At 32.3% G+C, this 20,683-nt stretch overlaps 3 protein-coding genes across 3 annotated transcripts in view; all 3 read right to left on the bottom strand.

The window, feature by feature from the left end:
- Positions 1-20,683, bottom strand: part of LOC147069256 (retinal guanylyl cyclase 2) — a 141,271-nt gene that overhangs the window by 39,111 nt on the left and 81,477 nt on the right. The gene's annotated exons all lie outside the window — the stretch shown is intronic.
- LOC147069258 (uncharacterized) lies at positions 1,514-3,382 on the bottom strand. Its single transcript, XM_085950941.1, has one exon. The coding sequence runs from the start codon at positions 3,292-3,294 to the stop codon at positions 1,648-1,650; it is 1,647 nt and encodes a 548-aa protein (XP_085807067.1). The 5' UTR covers positions 3,295-3,382; the 3' UTR covers positions 1,514-1,647.
- On the bottom strand, positions 18,194-20,085 carry LOC147069257 (uncharacterized). The gene has a single exon (XM_085950942.1). It carries the CDS (start codon positions 19,970-19,972, stop codon positions 18,338-18,340), a length of 1,635 nt encoding a protein of 544 aa, XP_085807068.1. The 5' UTR covers positions 19,973-20,085; the 3' UTR covers positions 18,194-18,337.

Below are 20,683 nucleotides of genomic sequence, written 5' to 3'. Positions count from 1 at the left end.
GAAATACAATGAAATGGTAAACATAGATATGGGTATATAAAGACGTGAATTGCTAGAGTAAATTAGACATTTAAGCAATACAAACATATTATTATAACGACATAAAAATACATTTGATAGTAAGAACACTGACACAAGAAGACTACTGTACCTGTTAAGCTAACTATATTTTAAGAAATTTTAATACAGCGTCCATCTACATATTTTATCATTACGAAAGCGGATATAGTGACATTATAGTCTACTCATTATTTTGGAAACAGCTGATGGAACAGATTTTTGCTTATTACCAAGAACACAGGACCACCGCGATGAGTACAGCCGCCTATGTGCGAACATATAATTCCTATAATATGGTACAAATAAAAAAAATCATCTTGATTTATTATTTATACAATATGTGAGTTTAAAGCCAGCTTTACACCCTCAGATATTTTACTTCCGTATGTCTGCTTTAACTGAGATTGCACGGAGATGTTAAGCTAATCGGCTGAATTTAAGACATTCTTTTATAAGTAAGTACCACATTACCATACCATCTGACATCTGTGCAACTTCAGTCGCAGTAAAATATCTGAAGTTTACCGGCGAAGGAATAAACAGTTCACCATTTGCAAGCAATAATAATGTCGTAGACTATAATAATTCAAAAATTTATATATGTTTAGATTAGCGTTATATATACGGGCACTTGTTGAAGTCTAAATCAAACACTTAAAAATACGTGTGTAATTAATACCGCGGAAATACAAGGGGAAGACAAAAAAAAACAGTTTTGTGGGTAAATTGAAAATATACCTAACCATACTTATCGTATATATTTAGACAGAATTATGAATAATTCAAAAATAGGTTAGCATATTATGTATTTGATAATACTGAAAGATTTATTATCAGATATTTATTTTGATAGGAATAATTATCAAAATAATAATGTTTTTTATTGGATCTAATAGAATTTGAATATTACTGTACGCATACTAGCCTAGTATAGAAATGGTTTTGTAACATATGTACTGTGACACCCCCGTATGGTCCCCATTTGGGGATGTCTTTGTGTATCTGAAGAGGCCCGAATCGGTATCGAGTCAGTCCAACAAATAGTAACGGCTGATTGCGAAAATAATTAAATAATGTTTAATATCTGTCTAATAAATATCTGATCGGCAACATTGTCAAAAAAAAATACGAATGGCAACCCCGCATTTGTGCACGGCTCGCAAGTGTGACGGTTTTTTTTGGCGGTGAGAAGCTTCTTTGACAGCACGCAGAAAACACTGTTCGCGCGCGCTACGCATATTTCGTTATCCAAAAAAAAAAAAAAATATAAAATGTAGTAATCTATTATATATTATCATCAAATAAACTCGTCGTTTCCGAAACAATTCCGGTGTGTTAATTATCCACCTTCACATCCTAAAATGTAGACGATAAACCAGATACTAAAAATAAAAGTGAGTTTGAAATTCACATGCAAAATGGAGGGAAATGATAGTACGTATGTGAATTGCTCTACGAACAACGCATCATTTAATGATCGCAATACTGAATGGCCGTGTGTTTCCGGTACAGCAGCCGTCATGTGCAATTAACATGTAACCTATGAACTCATATGTGAGGACTAGAAAGTATATTCTTATAAATAATCTAAAGGCATCCCCCACACACCGTAGAGTTTCGCTGTTGACACCAACGTCCATGCAAGATGTAAGGAAGAGGTGACCTATCACAGAAATAGTCATCAGTTACCATTATACAAACTGGAGTTTTTCCATCTGTGAAATTGTCTTGAACGTATTTTGCACCGGAAGCCTCTGCCTTTTCGGTCAACTCCCGGAAGCATCCGCACGTCCAAGGATTCCCCCGTATATCCATAGTTAAATGAGAAAGATCTCTGTCGAAAGAATCAGGTGGTAATGAGCTTAGAGAGTTGCATTGCAACCCAAGATTTTTTAGGCGTGAAAAGTGAAATATGTTAATAGAAATGGTCTCAATAAGGTTGAAAGACAAATCAAGATATATAAATGAAGCCAATTGGCTAAATGCGACAGTGTGTAAGTGATTATGGTTTAAATGTAACTCATTTAGGTTTTCCGGGAAAGTAGTAGAATGAATATGGATTAAGTGGTTTTCGGCAAGGTCTATTTTGTGTATCACCCTCATTGCCGAGAAGATTGTATCAGGCAATGTCCTAATCTTGTTGTTCGATAAATACAGATATACCAAATTTGATTGTGATCGAAATATATTGGCAGACAAAGTTAATAGTTGATTGTGTGAAAGATTTAAATAATATATGGCTCTGTTATTGTAGAAAATATTGTCAGATAAAATTGATAGTTGATTTAGTGAAAGATCTAAATAATTTAAATTGATATTATTGGAGAAAATATTGTCAGGTAAAATTGATAGTCGATTTTGTGAAATAAGTATTTTACCTAGTTCTCTATTATTGGAAAAAGTATTATCAGATAAAGAGTACAAATGATTGTTATTTAGATTAATATATTTCAAATTAAAATATGAGTGAAAAAAACCGTCTGGTAAGTGTGTTATTTCATTATCTGACAGATCCATATGTTGTAATATAGTAGCACACGCAAAGGAATCTTTTGAAATAAATCGTAGTTTATTTCCCGAAATATCTAATTCATAAGTGCCGGCGCATATTTCACATGATTTGTCCGAACTAGATTCATTTAGCATAATAAGGTTCGTTGACATTGCTGCTAATGTTTGAGTACAAGGTAAACTTGTCAGTCTGATAGCAATATTTTTGGAAACATCTAGCGAAGAAACTGATTTCCCATTGAAATGTTGTTTAAAGTTAAAGTTGTCACGATGGTCAAAAAGATTTTCAGATAAATTTATAACCAAATTATTTATCGATAGAAAACCTCCTTTAAACGATGTCATCATATTTGAATTTAGTTTCACATTTCGACACTTTGCAGGAATATTTGACAATGAGAAATGTTGTAATAAGTTCCCTGAAAGGTCTAATTTTTCTAGGGAACTTAATGATTCAAAAGCACCATCCTCAATATCGTATATTTTACAGTCTGAGGCATCGAGTTGAGAGACGGATTCTAACTGAGGTATATTGATAAAGTTCGTCGCTCGAAATTTATTATACTGCTGGGTGTTATTCGTGCACTTCACATGTTTACTATCAGAGAGTACCATGCAATCAATTCCATCGGCATCTGAGGTCGATATATAACATATTATAATGAATGTGCTAATAAAAATTGCGTTCAAAACTGCAATTGCGCTCGACATTGTCATATACATATATTTTTAAATAGGTCACTAATTATTTATTATTATTATTGATAAACGGATGACGCGTTTTTTAACGAAAACTTGATTCTTTTCTACTATTAACTACACGATAATTCTGTAAGTATATAATATTATTTTGTTGTATATTTTTTCAAAATTCAATAAATATAACACACGTTTATACCACAATTTAATACACTTTCAATCACTGATAATACTTTTTATGCGCACACTATGAATAATTGTTAAATATTTTTATATCGATATGTAAAATTATGAAATACTGATAGTCCTTAATCAATTGATTAAAACACACGGTTTAAAAGTACGTCTTGCTCGTATGGGAGTAATATTGTATTATAATGAATATCATTCGCACAAATACTTATATAATAATAATTATATACCTACTGTGTTATCATTTTTTTTATTATTGTAATTTTTTTTATAAAAATACACTGATAAGCGAATGACAAACCGGTTAGTACAGTGTGGTTAAAATGTAGGTATATAGGTATATGAACAAAAACATAATGTAAAATAGTACATAGTTATAAACATTTATTAAAAGCATAATATACGGTATTTTGAGATATACCTTGGTATGTAATATTTTTTCCACGCCGAATTTTTAAAAATTTAAAAAAGGTTCCTTAGCTCATTCGGTGTCCTTTTATGTATTCATCTATTTTATAATTTTTGTACCTCTTCAATCTGTATACCTACTGTTTTTATAAAGGCTTAATTACATTGGCAGACGCGCAGATCCAACCAGATTTAACGATCCACGCCGACCGTCGTGACCAACGTCTATACACTATAAGAAATTACACGCAGCGATTCGATCGTGTGCTCCTTGCTTTTGGTTGGTTTAAAATAAACATAGTGTTGCTATTAAAAATATAAGTTGACCGAAAAGTATTTCTTCGTTAGATTAGTGGCTACACTAAACAGTTTTCCCTCGCAATTTTACGTCAAAACTCAGCTGTCAAACCTAACCTCGTAAGCGGGCGGTAGCTTCGGAAATTTTCGTACGTTCTTGGCAATCTTCGCTTGAATCTTCGTGAATCGTGCAGACGGAAATAGGATTGGTTCCAATTTACTCACGATCGTTCACTTACTACGTTACTTTTTCAATACTATTTTTGGTTTTTTTTAATGTCATATTGTGAACTCCTTAAATGTATAATTTGTAAAGTTCACTATACTTCGGTACCTACTAAAGTCAAAATAAATTAATTTTAATTTGTATTAATTTGAAAAGCAGATACTTTATTCATGGCTTCCACAAAGGTTTAGGCATTACTCATTTAGTGCTTACACCGCGACTGGCGCGTTTCGAGTCGTTGGCCATTATATATAATTAACGTGTTATTTAAATGTTGTAATTAAAAGCTAATTAAAAGGTTAGCAGTGGTTGTGTTGTTAATAAAACTCCACGACATATCGAACAAATGCTGAATTAAGGGCGCGGGGAATGTAGAAGCGTGGAGAAATTGCGTGTGGCGGGTACTAGATCCAGAAACGATCGTAGTGACGTAGAAGACTCAATATAAAAGACGCACTATGACAGTGTTATTTATATCACACATGCTGAATGTTTCTCGCGGTCATCTTGACCTGTGCTGTGTATCGTGCAATTAGCTTATTTGATGGCACCATAAAGGTTGATTTGTTTTTTATTAATTATATAATGTTTGTAGACGTTTTAAATAGGATAAATTTATAATTGTATATATTATCATATTTCTTTAATATTTACACATGCTGTCTTTTCCACTTTCTTGTCATATTAGTTGTTATTTGTAATTAAGATATTTTTATATATTTGTATGTATTATGTATTATGGCGCATTGGCCAAAAGCTGTAATGCCGTAATACTCTCTTTTATAAATAAATAAATAAATAAATAAAAAAAATCTTATTGACAATATTGTACATTTATTGATGTCTCTAATAGCTATTACATGTCCACCTTAAGATGAATGCATGTTTAAAGACGCACAATTTTATTTATATGCCGATTGTCCCACTTTGTGAATTATCCTGTATTAATTCTCGGTAAGGTAGAATGTACTGAACGGTTCCATGACAAAATAGAACATTACAAAACAGAACAGTGACAAAACAGAACAACGATAAATAAAACTATGACCTTTCAGGAAAAATATAAATTTAATATTGAAATTGTCCTATCTCTATTTTGTTGACAGATTTTTAATAGCACAGATTTTCAATACGCCGTAATAAATCAAATTATATACGTAACTTCTGCATTCCTAATCGCTAGGAAGCCTTAAATAAACAGGACTTAACTCGGTGTTGCCGGCAAGCTTAGAATATCTCATCTTAATCAATATAATATGTTCAAAATGATTGGGTGACATGGTACAACGAGATAATGACTTAACAGAACGAATGAGAACATAAAATAACCTAACCTAACCTAACCTGACCTGACCTAACCTAACCTTAATAGATTCCACAAAAATTAATGATTCATTTTTCCCCTGGCTGTTCTGTTTTGTCATGTACTGTTTTGTCCGGTTACCGTATTGAACAATCCTTATATTAGAGTGGTTGTGATTTCATAACATCTGTGCATGCTTATTAGTTATTAATTTTCTGTCGCAATATGCAAAGCCTAATTCTATGCTAGCAAACAGTACCGCTATGATATCAATGCGCTTCTGCAATGACCATGGTGGTACTGTATAATGATTTAGCTACCTATATAATATGCAATACATAGGGAGGTAAATACACTCTACGTCTCATTAGTGCGTAGCATTGTTGCATACGGGTCGATTATCTGGTGTCCTTATGAGGTTTCCTATAAGCTTATTTTAGAACGCGTCCAGAAGAAATTTCTTTGATGTCTTTATTTTAAGACATTTAACTATTTTCCTTTCGATAATTCGTCAGATGATTTTTTTCCGACTGCCTTTCTACAAGGAATGCTTACATTTCACTCTCTTAAAACACTTTTGCCTGTTATCGCGGGGGATGGTTTCCAATCATGGTGTCCTAATGAATTTGAATTTACATGCGCTTGTCAATTACCTACGTAGTCGCAGCCATGATTTATTCTGAATTGGAACTGTTTCTTCGTGTCAAGCCTATCAGGCACCATTAGCGAGTGGTGCAAGATTAGTAAATGCGCTCCCTAAAGACATAGACATTTTTAATGATTTACTTTGCATTTTGTTTTTGAAACTGTATTTTTCTGTATAAAATTGTATGTTTTTGTTTTCAAAAATTATATTTACTGTATTAAATTGTACTTAAGTATGTTTTGTTTTTTTTTTATTTTTTTGTTACTATTTAAAAATAGTAACATAGTAACATTAAAATGTTATTATATTTTTTTTCTATATTCTCTTCTTCTCTCTTGTGAGGGTAATGTTTGATTTATAATATAAATCTCAATTACATGTTGTGTACGTTCTGAATTTAGATTTGTTTTGTCCACAATGTTTTGTATTCCTAAATAAATTAAATTAAATAAATTTTATACCAGTTACCCAACTATCCCGTATACAAGAATTAAAAAAAAAATAAGCATTATAAGGAAGTATGCAGTATGTAGGTGTCTTAATTACAAACATAAGATCGCCTGTTTTATAGAAATTATAATTTTTAATTAAATATAAAAAAATATTACTTACCTAACTTCCTGTTTAACTATGTATATTTTGTTAATCTTCATTTAGTGAATACTGAAAATACGTTTTCATGTGAATATTGAATTCAACAGCAATGTAAATACTGCAGTCCGTAAGATAAGTAGATTCACATCAAAGAAGGCAAGTTAAATATTTATCTATAGATTGTTATAATTTTATAATCGTGTAAGGCCCGTTTCAGAAGGGACACCGGTGTCGCGCTCGATATAATATAGGAGGCCTTTGTATTATGTTTATGAACGCCCCAGAGGTAATGAGTCAACGCATAATTTCGCGTTATAAATTATAACATAAAACTGGCTGCGGTCATAAAAACAAGTGTATCGGTGGCTTGAGAATGTAGCGGCCGACGAAAAAGTATAACGGACACGCGTTGACTCATTAGCTCTGGGGCGTTCATAAACATAATACAAAGGCCCCTTTATTCGAATACAAGGGCCTTCTTTGTAATAAAAAGGATAAAAATAATAAATGGTGACATGATGATTCATGCCTTTCAGATCCAGTGACTGCAAGCGTATATGCTCAGAATATCAGTCCTATGCGACATTTCTTTTACCACGGGAAAAAACTCGACTACAAATTGCAGTCCTCAGTTCCCAATGAATACGTCAAAATATCAGAATCATCACCGCCTTGCACTACAAATAATTTTCCAGGGTTTCTGCAAGGCGGTTTCATAGGCCCTGGCCGAATTCAAATTAGCAATACCCGATGCGGGTAGAAGAATAGTTTTCAATAAGGCATATTCTCTCAGCCGCACAATTTTCATTTGACTAGCATCAAGTAGAGTAGTTTGCGTGCCAGAGTCTTTAAGAAACCTCGATAGTAAATGCGAGGTATCCATAAAGGCATCTAGGAAAAAAAATGATATTCGAGCGTGACACCGGTGTCCCGTCTGAAATGGCTCTAACGATATCAAAAATGAATTGTCAATATAGACTTAAGAAAAACTTTAAAATTAATGGGTGCAGTAACGCGTGCAGGTGAGCGTTATCTATTGTAAAATCATTTTTTTTTTTGAACAAGTTGGTAAATATTGGCAAATTTAATCAACTGTGCGTTTTAATAAAATCTACATAAAAAAACATATTATTTGATTAGTCACAAGACTTTTTGAAAAAATATCTACCAATTTTGGTAATTTTATTTTGGAGTGGCTTATATTATTTTGCACAATGAAACGTTTTGAATTTTATCGGCGTAGCTCGAATGTCGCGTCAAAGTTCTAAAGCACCTAGTGGTGATTTACTTATATCTGCAGTTAAGCCACGTATTCACTAGGGGACAAAGTGTCCATCGACATGACACGCAACATAGAGTTTACGTGACGCTGCGATGTTGCGCACTGTCCTTCAACGTTGCACGCAAAAGAGTGCGATTGTTCCAGCAGACGCTGGACATGTTGCATGCTATCGCTTCGCAAGCGAGCGCACCAGCCGCGCGCATGTCCCGCGTCAGATGGTGGCGACTGCAAACGGGCGCGCATCATGTCGCTCAACATGAGTCACTCGAATATCCACTACTAGTTTAAATTGTCGCAATTAAATTGGAGGCTCGTAGCATACTTAGTTAATGCACCGTTGGTGCGATACCAGTGGTTATACGGGTTCAAATCCCGTCTAGCATCGTATTTTTTTCAAATATTATCCGAGGTGTTTTCAAGTTATGTATTGTGATAATATTATTTTTGCGATGGTTACGAAAAAAAATGTAGCTAGACTTGATTTAACCACTTGTTCATTGTAAAGGTTTTTAAAGCTCTTTCTAAAACTCTTTTTAAAGTCTGTGTCCTTCAGGTGTCTGCGCCGGAAGCTCTACAGTGCGGCTTCTATATATCAGGTCTTTACGTCACAATCAGTGCTCGAAATGGACCGGAATCATCGAAACTACCATTCCGTCTCATGGACAAAATAAAAATATCATTTCGGTACCGGAGTTATTATAAAAATCATTACATTTATTTACATTTTTTATTAAAGTTTATTTGAGACTTAAGGTCGTACACACTGTTTCTAGAAACAATAATTTTTGTGTTGTTTTGTTACATTTTTTTTAAGTGGTCTCAATGTTACATACATTCTGTATAATGATAGCTTTGCGCCATTCAATAGGATTTGGGTTTAGTATTACGGGATTCGCCTTCCGATATCTTCGATTTCTGTAGATATTGTATGATATTACTAATTGAACTTATTAAACGAGCGTACATAATATACTTGAAGTACACAGCAGTGACATCCCACAAGGGTAGACAATATATGTGGCAGATTTATTTATTTAGAAAAGGAGTACTACGGCCATGGCTTCCACATTCTGAAGCGGGCCCCCAGGCTAGGATGATTGGCGGGCCCCCCTACGTATCTCTAAGGGTAAAGTCAGTGTGACGCGCTGAAGTAACGTTATCCAAATATTGTATTTCTAGCGTTTCTTCCATTTGAATTATGGAGTTGTCGAGTATCGGCACACAGTAAAAAATTGCATTGTATAACCAAATAGTTTTATTATTAATATCAGTCAAGTAAAATAGCGCCGCAGGCAATTTTTTTTTACTATTAGAGCAAATTTGTGATCTGTGTTTATCTCACTTATCTGGTCGGCTCGTCACGCCAGGCCCTTTCTGAGCCCGGGCCCCCAGGCTACCCTCAACCCTCTCATGTGGGGGCCATGATTAGGGCATAACAGCGATTGGCCAATGCGCCATAAACATAATAAATACAAAATTATAAAAATGTCTTAATTACAGATAACAACTAATATAACAAGAAAATAGAAAAGACAGCATGTGTTTATGTAAATATTAAAGAAACATGATATATATATACCTATTTAACACGTCCACAAACATTATTAGTTAATAAAAAATAAATCAACCTTTATGGTGCCATCAAATAAGTTAATCGCACGATACTCAGCATCATGAAACATAACATCTGTTATACGATTAGATCGATTCAGATAAAGGAGGGAAAAATAAAAATACCATTTATGAGTATTTTTCGACACATAAACTTTTAGTAGTAGTGCCTATCAGATGTCTGAAGAGCTTTATTGAATTTGTCCGTCCAAGGAAAGTAAAGGTATATAACAAAATAACTCACATACTTTAATGTTTTTGGAAAAATTACCGAGAGGTCCGGTTCATAAACTTTTCTATTTCGAGCGCTGGTCACCATCGTCGTTTCTGGTACTGAAACACCCTTCACCATTTACTTTTTCGGTTACTATATTCTCCGCGCCCATAATTATAATATGTGTGTTCGATTTCGTGTAGAGTTTTATTTGTGGATGCAGACGAAGAGTATTATTTCGAATGTAGAAGTATTGTTAGGAGGAGAAACAAAAAGATAGTTTTTAATTCCTCTCTATAGTGCCTAGAGTATCTGCTATGACAAGTCTACACGAAAGGAGGTATGATGACGTTGTCCTGCAGACTCTTGTCAAAGGGATCACCGAGAGTCGCTGTCCGCTAAATAAAACGATTGTACCTTGATGGTTTTATTCTGGGATGCCATACGCTGAAGACGCAAACGATTATACTCAAGCTCAATATGAAGAATATGTTTTTGAAGTTATACTTCTTTTGGCGCATTTGGGAAAAAAAGATCATAGTGTATTTTTGGCGTGTGACGAAGTTGCGCGCGCCGATGTAGAACAATTGTGCGTGTGACGGAAGTTGCGCGCGCTGATGCAACACATAATTTATTATTATGATTATATTTTTTCCATCTGTCATAATATAAGTATCGATTTTTTGCCATCCCGCATTAGTCTCCAAATGATGCTAATAGGTACGCCAGTTGCTTCGTTTGGCGATTTACTCGTAACAATATTATATTTTAAATTGTACGATTTTTTCATCATTTTTAAATATTTGGTCACATTAAAAACAATAATTTTTCGTGACTGTCTTTGTAAAGGTTTTTTTTGTAATACCCCTATCGAGATGGTGTATTCATTGTAAAACTGTAAATATACTATTGTATCGTTTAAATGTTTAAAACAGACCTTTCAAATACAGACAAAGCGTTTATACTCACAGAAACAGCGTTTACACACCTACAATATGCGCACGAAAGTAAGTGTGCGTTTGCGCAGGTCCGTGCTTAAGTTGTTTAGCTATAACAATTCTTCTTAACCAATAAAATAATAGTTATAAAACTATTGATATACTAGGTTTCCCCATTTTTATAAAATAATATCTCCCCCAGTTCCCTGGATACCTGAAGAGTACGTAAATTTGAAAACACTCGAAAAAGCCTCAATTTACCTGCTTGATTTTGATAATCATGCACAACTCAATTGCCACTCGATTACTAAGGGTCTCATACTTTTTTAACTTCAAGACCTTTATGGGCATCCATTGCTAATAATAATCGATGGCAAGCTATAACTCGCCTTAGGCCATCTAATAGGTTACAGATGCTTGGGTGACTACAATGATACAATGAGTTTAAGGTGTTGTGAAAAGCTTCACAACAAATTTGTAGTCTTAGACTTAGGGCATCTCTCAGTAGCAGCCTCAAAATGATTCCATGTTCTAATTTGAAAGAGATGTGATCTTCCTTTCTTTATCTGTACAGAATTATTAAACTGATTATTTCGTTGTACCTAGTCCCCAAGCATTTTGAACATATTACATTGATTAAGACGAAATATACCTAGCTTGCCGGCAACACCGAGCTGAGTCCCAATTAATTGAGGCTTTCCAGCGATTAGGAATGCAGAAATTATATAATTTGATTTTTTTACCGCGTATAAAATCTATACAACATAATATAGAGATACGAAAATTTCAATATTATGTGTCATATTTTTCTTGAAGGTCATAGTTATATTATTTATGGCTGTTCTATTTTTTCATGTTCTGTTTTGTCATCGTTCTATTTCTTCATATTATGTTTATTCATGGAACTTTTTTGAAGACATACAAAACACCATTTATGTTCTATCTATAAAACAATTAGTATACCCATTCATTAAATTGATCATTTCTTTGTGAATAAATTTATTCATAGTCTTAAATATTATAAGCCTACCTACCTACTATTATATCTGAATATAATATGTACAGTACTATTGGGTAGGTATAAAGAAGAGCAACATTCATATTCATTTTTGAAAATATTATTTATTTAACTGTAAAGAATAGCAACATATACGTCGATACACCTATTGATTTTCGAGTGTTCAATAATCTATTGACAAGTGAGAGCTATGTATTTTCATAGTGATAATCTACGATTTAATAGTTGTCGATCATTTGTGAAAACCATCCATTTCCGATGTGAATTTCATCTTTTTGTGCAAGTATATTATATTATATTAGTGAGGGGTTCAAGACTAATAAATGCGCTCCCCAAAGACATGGTTATTTTTAGTGATGTAATCTGTATTTTGTTTTTGAAATTTTATTTTAATGATTGATATTATTGTTCATGTTCTTTTATTTTTTCTTCTTATTTAAGATGTTTCCTAGTATTGCTTTAAGGGAGCAACATAAATCAACAAATATCAATCATTAAAATAAAATTTCAAAAACAAAATACACAGTACATCACTGAAAATATCCATGTGTTTAGGGAGCGCATTGATTAGTCGTGAACCCCTCGCTAATAGTGCCTGATAATCTTGACACTGTTGAGGAAACGGTTCTGACCCAGAATAATTGGTCATGGCTGTGACCACCTAAGTAATTGACAGGTGCATATAAGTTCAAATTCTTTATTATATACTCAGAGCCGTCTTCGTCTTCCAAAATTAATATATACCTAAGTATAAAAAATTAAACAAACTTATTTGCTTTTATGTAAATTGAGTATAAAATGTCAAACATAACAAATAATAATAAATAGAAATTCTATCGATATAAGTTTTGTATTAATCTAATTGAATCGTTTTTTGCGACTCGGGTCTCGCCATTCGGCATCTTCAGGCACTATGCATAGAGGTGAATTTAATATTTAAGACGGTCAATAACACCAACATAATATTTGTTATCCGATAGAATTTGTTTTATGTGGCTACCCATTGGCCGATATAAATAATCAATATTATCAGTTATTTTAATTAAATTTTATTGTATATAATCTTTTAGTTTAAACTATTATTTTTGAGCACAAAAAGCTACACAAAACCGTCATATAAATTTGTACTGAGTCTACCCACGAATTTAAAATGCACTCTGTTCATTTCATTCTCTTGGTCGATAGTATTAATTTTCTGATAATAAGTTTGTTGAAATAAAATGTATTTTATGAATAGAAAACATTGACCTTTTGACATTTTTGGGACCCTAATACATATGTTGGCTCACTACTGTGGTATTCGATGTGTGGGTTGAGGATGATGATAATGACGTCTACGATGTAGCAGGGTGACATTTATTAGCAGCGTATCTGTACAATAGTATATTATACAATGACAGTACATATAATCTACTGAGATAGTTACGAGCTAGGTACTTGGATTCGAGTGACATTGAGTTAAATTATTCTTCGTTATATATACAATAAAAAGTAACACATTAACATTAAATTCTGGCACATAATCATATTGGACTAATCATCAAGTCCGCGTTTTAAATCGACTAGTTTGTGAAATATTATTTGTTATTACAGTTGTAAGAAAATATGATACTTTGAAAAATGATTATTCGGCTAATACACCGTAATGGTATAATGTGCTGTGATATGATGTAATAATACACCGCCTCTAATTTCGCCAATCAACTTGCTGACCTAGCTAAGTTGCTTACTGGAAATTGATTCGCTGGGAATACATTACTGCAGAATAACTTGATACCTTAAACAATGGATATGGGATCGCTATTATACTACAGCTACACATATAAGAAGCCCGGGGGCTTAAGACTTTAATATGGTTTCAGAAAGGAAGGGGTGGCAGGGTTAATAAAACACAGAGAAAATGTACAGAATTTTTATATAATATACCTAATATTAGTCTAGTTAGTTTTCCATTAAGTAAACAAAAAAATTAAAATTACACAAATGTTTTCATTCTCTTCTTTCTTGTCTTATGCACGTGTGTCAGTCCTGCATTGCCGCTTTTCAGGAAATTATTGAATATTACCACCCATCATATAGGATTCCGATATTACAGCCTGTTTCCGCTCCACCACAAGTATGGCCCATCACAAACAACAAAATTACGAAGCCGTCAGCCGATTTTTGAGCATTTCAATATCGACCCATCAATAATGAATGCTATCTAAATGTATTGTCGTGGAAGAACGTGTATTCTTCGTTAATCTTCGCTTTCTATAGGAACATGTGGATTCCACACGAAGCCTTTATGGATCTATGTCAGTATTAAATAGTTTATCAAAAATCTGGTAGTCCTGAAGTTATTTCAGGTCAGGTTTAGACTCTTTCGATGCACTTTTAATAGAAAGCTTTCGCCTTAGATGTGACAAGATGGTGCAGTGTCAGTTCTCTATTCACCCCATCCTTCCATTATCCGTTATAGGCATGTACTTCACTGTATATTGATTGGCTACCGTAAAGCAATACCGTCAGATTGAAGGCGTTGAATAGAAGGCCTGTTTATGTTCACCGACTAAAGTTGTCAGCCACAGTTGGTTGAAAGTTGATCCTTCTATTTACCACGCATATAGCGATGTTCGTTTTAACGTGCCGTCCCCTTGCTGTGTAATTGTTTCCTCAAGTATCTGAATATATTTCTAAAATTATGTCCATCCCTGGAATTTACTTATGTTGTTGATGTGTTTAATATCTTTGGCCATATCTGCTCCTTAGCTGGAGCATATGGCCACCGCACGGCACCTCCAAGAGTGCATATCAATGCCCATATACAATATAATATATTATGTCGATATTCATGTACATACATACTCAAATAAGGTACCTACTTATGTAATATTATTTGAATTCAATTTAAAACTTATTTATCTACATGTAGTGAACATTGCAAATTGCAAATCTAATACGTTCACAATATAACATGGAATACAATGAAATATAAGCAATACTGGTAGAAGAGCAAATTCAACAATAATTATTATAAAGAATGTGGAAATGCCCCAAATGAGCTAGGTAGACCCTATTTAAATAATTTATAAAACAGCGTCAGCCTAACCTCATCCCACGTAGGTTAAATATATCAATATACGAAGCGATTTGGCTATACACAGTTATTGCCCGCCCAATTGACATTATCAATGACAGGTTAGTTCTGCACCTACACATACTTATGTTTGCAATTTCTAAGATATGTATTTAAGAATATTGATTATGTATATTATATTTAAAGAAGAATAGTACGTAAGTATACCAATTTAAAGAGAACTAAGTATAACTTAATAAAAATTGCTTATACGAATTATAAATGTTAAAATTAAATAATCCTTGCAAGTCTATGAAAAGCTACAATTAGATCATTATACAATTTTAATTACCAATTTATACATTTATTTATTTACAATAAAATCTGCTTGTCTAAATAACAAATTATTAGATGTTTATAGCAAAACATTTAGTTGAAGAAGAACAGATAAATATAATTATAAGAACAATGCAAATCAAAAAATAACCTTATAAAAGAAAAACAGAACGCACAAAATTCAAATTAGCCTCGAGCTTCCAAGAGTGGCCACGTGAGCGTGACATGACGTCTTGTATTTGACATAAAAATACAAATTTGACGTTTACATAATTAAGGCCGCCTGATTTTGTTCATTATTTGTCATTTCAGTTTATTACTATAGCCTAGTAAATACAATATAATAACTCGTTATTCTTGTCTAAATACAATTTGTTGTTTTACGTATAAAATAATCCATATTATAATATAATATACAACATACTTTTACAATTATCATTTAAAAATATTAATTACACATTGTTGAGAGAATTTGTTAGTAAAAGATGTGAGTGCAAATTTCGAAAATTGATTTCAGTTTAAATTACTCATTAATAAAATAGTTATATAATAATATTACATAGGTATGCATTATTAGACTTTTCAACCGTTTACATAAAGATGTAATATTCACCATGTATCTACTATGTTATAAAGATAGGTAGGTACAACATAGTATTTACACATTTTTTTAAATTAAAGAATACAAAATAACATATGAAATAAATTGAAATAATTACAAGATAAAAAGAACGTTCTTAGATATTCTGTTGAATCATATAAACTTGACAATTCTATGTATTAATAAATACTTTTTTTTGTACTTGATAGAAATATTGAATAAATATAGAATACTGAAATGTCATTTTGACATTTCATATTGATTTCCATCGTAACGCACGTATATATTAATAATTTTGTTGCTAGGACTGGTCACACAAGACAAAATGTGTACTGGACAAACAATAATACGAGCTAACAAAACCGTGGTAAAATATAACGCATTGTTTGTAATTGATATTATTGATATACAAATAAAAAATAATCTTGCAAAAGAAAAAAAAATGAAAAACAGAACGTACGAAAATATTCAAATAAACCTCGAGCTTCCAAGAGTGGCCGTTTGAGCATGACATGTCTTGTCTTTGGAATAAAAACACAAACTTGACGTTTACATAATGAAAGCTGCCTGATTTTGTTCATTATTTTAACAGTCAATAATAATAACACAATAACAATATACAAAAAATAACCCGTTACTTGTCTAAATTAAATTTCTTGTTTTACTAATAAAATAATCCATATTATAATATAACATACAACATACTTTTACAATAATTATCATTTAGAAATATTAATTACACATTGTTGAGAGAATATGTTATTAAAGAATACAAGAGTTCGAATTTTGAATATTGATTTCAGTTTAAGTTACTCATTAATAAAATAGTTATGTAATATTAAATAGGTATGAGTCATTAGACTTCTCAACCATTTATATAAAGTGTAATATTCACTAAGTATCTACTATGTTGTATTGATACAACATATTTGCACATTTTTTAAAATCAAAGAATACAATATGAAATGAATTGAAAAATATATCGCTTTATTGGCAGCGCTCGAAATGGAAACTTTTACGAACAGGAGCGCTCGATAATTTTACGAATATAATAACATAGTTATCTAAGAGCCTGATGCAGAAACATCTGTCTTAACTAAGATTTCCTCAGGACAAAACACTATGCACAAACATCGCCCTTAGCTAAGATCATGTTGTCTATGGTTCACAAAGCTTCGGTCGTTTTTTCTATTGAAAATAATACCATATTGAAAAATTCTCTTTCCTATAGTTTAGGTTAATTATTTTATAATTATTAAACGATGACAAAAATATGACAACTGCACTTTATAAATGCAATAAGTATAAATACATATTAATATTTATTTATAATACTCTTATGTTTCCGTTGTAAGTCATTATACGTGATTCTACAGGCACCGCAAGATATTTTTTTAACATGGTAACACTCTTGTTTCTTGCGCGGTATCAGGCGAACATAAGTTGAGAGGGGGAGCAAAAAAAAGAATAGGCCTGTCTATCCATTAAAAAAGTATCGATACATAGAATGGGTATCGTATCGAAAGAAAGTATCGTCCTTCAAGGAAAGGATGGCCCACACAACCTGAACCGGGCCCCTACTCCCCAGGCCAGGATTTTTAAGTTTTTAGGGTTAAAAGCAGTGTGGCGCTCAATATTAGCGTTTTCAAAGTGAATGCTGTATTTTGAAAACGTTACAAGTCACTGTTGTGTTTTAGTCAAAATAGTGAAAACAATCCTATAGGTATAGAAATAAATAGGTAGGTAGATGTAAAATATATTATTTTATAGCAAATGTTAACCGTTGTCTTTAAAAAAAACTATTAACATTTGTGTATTTAGGTAATATGAAGATTTTTGCAACTTATGTCACTGTTTTTTAAAATGTGTCAAGCAACGTTTTCGAAATACAACATTCAAATAGTGTTCGAGGTAAAATGAAGGATATTCACTGTATTTTTAGTGATTTTGTGTATTTTTTAATATATCTTTATATTTAAAGGTCCGCAGTCCCCATTCACTGCGGACCATTTAATTAATATTTAATTATCTAATAATTATATATGTTAGCATGTATTTGATAATAGTGAAAGCTTTATTATCAGATATTTGATAGAAATCATTATGAAATAACAATGTTTTTATTGGATCTAATAGAATTTGAATATTTCTGTACGCATACCAGCCTAGTATAGAAATGGTTTTGTAACATATGTACGTATGTGAATTGCTCTACGAACAACGCATCATTTAATGATCGCAATTCTGTATGGCCGTGTGTTTCCGGTACAGCAATGTGCAATTAACATGTAACCTATGAACACATATTATGTGAAGACTAGAAAATACATTTCTGTAAATTATCTAAAGGCATCCCCCACACACCGTAGAGTTTCGCTGTTGACACCAACACCCATGCAAGATGTAAGGAAGAGGTGACCTATCACAGAAATAGTCATCAGTTGCCATTATACAAACTGGAGTTTTTCCATCTGTGAACTTGTCTTGAACGAATTTTGCCCCGGAAGCCTCTGCCTTTTCGGTCAACTCCCGGAAGCAACCGCACGTCCAAGGATTCCCCCGTATATCCATAGTTAAATGAGAAAGATCTCTGTCGAAAGTATCAGGTGGTAACGAGCTTAGAGAGTTGCATTGGAAATGAAGTGTTTTTATGTTTGGATAGTGAAATATGTTAACAGAAATCGTCTCAATAAGGTTGGAAGACATATCAATAAGTTCAATTAAAGGAATTGTACTAAATGCGACAGTATGTAGGCGATTATGGCTTAAAGTTACCTGAAGTAGTGTTTTCGGTAAAGTAGTAGAATGGATATGATTTAAGTGGTTTCTAGAGAGGTCTATTTGATATATAGTCGTCAGTCCAGAGAAGATTGTATCAGGCAATGTCCTAATATTGTTGCGCGATAAACCCAGATATTTCAACTGTGATTGTGATCGAAATAAATTTGCAGGCAAAGTTAATAGTTGATTGCGTGAAAGATCTAAATTAAATAAATCGATATTATTGGAGAAAATATTGTCAGGTAAAATTGATAGTTGATTGTATGAAAGATCTAAATAAAATAATTTGACATTTCTGGAGAAAATATTGTTAGGTAAAATTGATAGTTGATTTTGTTTAATATCTAATTTCATTAATTTTCTATTATTGGAGAAAGTATTATCAGATAAAGAGTACAAAAGATTGTTATTTAGATTAATGTGATCCAAATGAAGATATGGATAAAAAAAATCGTCTGGTAAGTGTGTTATTTCATTATCTTGCAGATCCAGATTAAATAATGAAGTAGCACACGAAAATGCGTCTTTGGATATAAATCGTAGTTTATTTCCAGAAATATTCAAATCAGTAGTAAAGGCGCATATTTCACATGATCTGTCCGAACTAGATTCATTAGGTATAATAAGGTTCGTTGACATTGCTGTTAATTTGAATGTACAAGGTAAACTTTTCAGTCTGATAGCAATATTTTTGGAAACATCTAGCGAAACAAGTCTTTTACCATTGAAATTTTGTAAAAAGTTAAAGTTTTCATGATGGTCAAAAAGATTGTCAGATAAATCTATATCCAAATCATCTCTCGCTAGAAAACCTCCTTTAAACGATGTCATCATATTTGAATTTAGTTTCACATTTTGACACTTTGCAGGAATATTTGACAATGAGAAATTTTGTAATAAGTTCCCTGAAAGGTCTAATTTTTCAAGGGACCCTAACGATCGAAAGGCACCATCCTCAATATCGTATATTTTACAGTCTGAGGCATCGAGTTGAGAGACGGATTCTAACCGACGTATATTGATAAAGTTCGTCGCTCGAAATTTATTATACTGCTGGGTGTTATTCTTGCACTTCACACGTTTACTATCAGAGAGTACCATGCAATCAATTCCATCGGCATCTGAGGTCGATATATAACATATTATAATGAATGTGGTAATAAAAATCGCCTTCAAAACTGCAATTGCGCTGGACATTGTTATATATTTTTTTAAATAGGTCACTAATTATTTATTATTATTATTGATAAACTGACGACGCGTTTTTGACCGAAAACTTGATTCTTTTTTACTATTAACTACACGATAATTCTGTAAGTATATAATATTATTTTGGTGTATGTTTTTTCAAAATTCAATAAATATAACACACGTTTAAACCAAAAATAAAACGAAACCGCAATTTAATACACTCTCATTCACTGATAATACTTTTTACGCGCACACTATTTTTAACTGACTATGAATAATTGTTAAATATTTTTATATCGATTTGTAAAATTATGAAATACTAATAGTCTTTAATCAATTGATTAAAACACACGGTTTAAAAGTACGTCTTGCTCGTATGGGAGTTTTATTGTATTATATGAATATCGTTCGCCAAATACTTATATAATTATTATATACCTACAGTGTTATCATTTTTTTTTATTATTGCAATTTTTTTATAAAAATACACTGATAAGCGAATGACAAACCGGTTAGTATAGTGTGGTTAAAATGTAGGTATATAGGTATATGAACAAAACATAATGTAAAATTGTACATAGTTATAAACATTTATTAAAAGCATAATATACGGTATTTTGAGATATACCTTGGTATGTAATATTTTTTCCACGCCGAATTTTTAAAATTTAAAAAAGGTTCACTTAGGACACTTAGGTCATTCTGTGTACTTTTATG

Source organism: Rhyacophila brunnea, unplaced genomic scaffold (assembly GCF_057557595.1).
Source record: "Rhyacophila brunnea isolate RB1 unplaced genomic scaffold, BYU_Rbru_1.0 scaffold_24, whole genome shotgun sequence".
NCBI lineage: Eukaryota > Metazoa > Arthropoda > Insecta > Trichoptera > Rhyacophilidae > Rhyacophila > Rhyacophila brunnea.
Note: the sequence above shows the minus strand (reverse complement) of the source record. Positions and strands in the feature narration are given on the sequence as shown.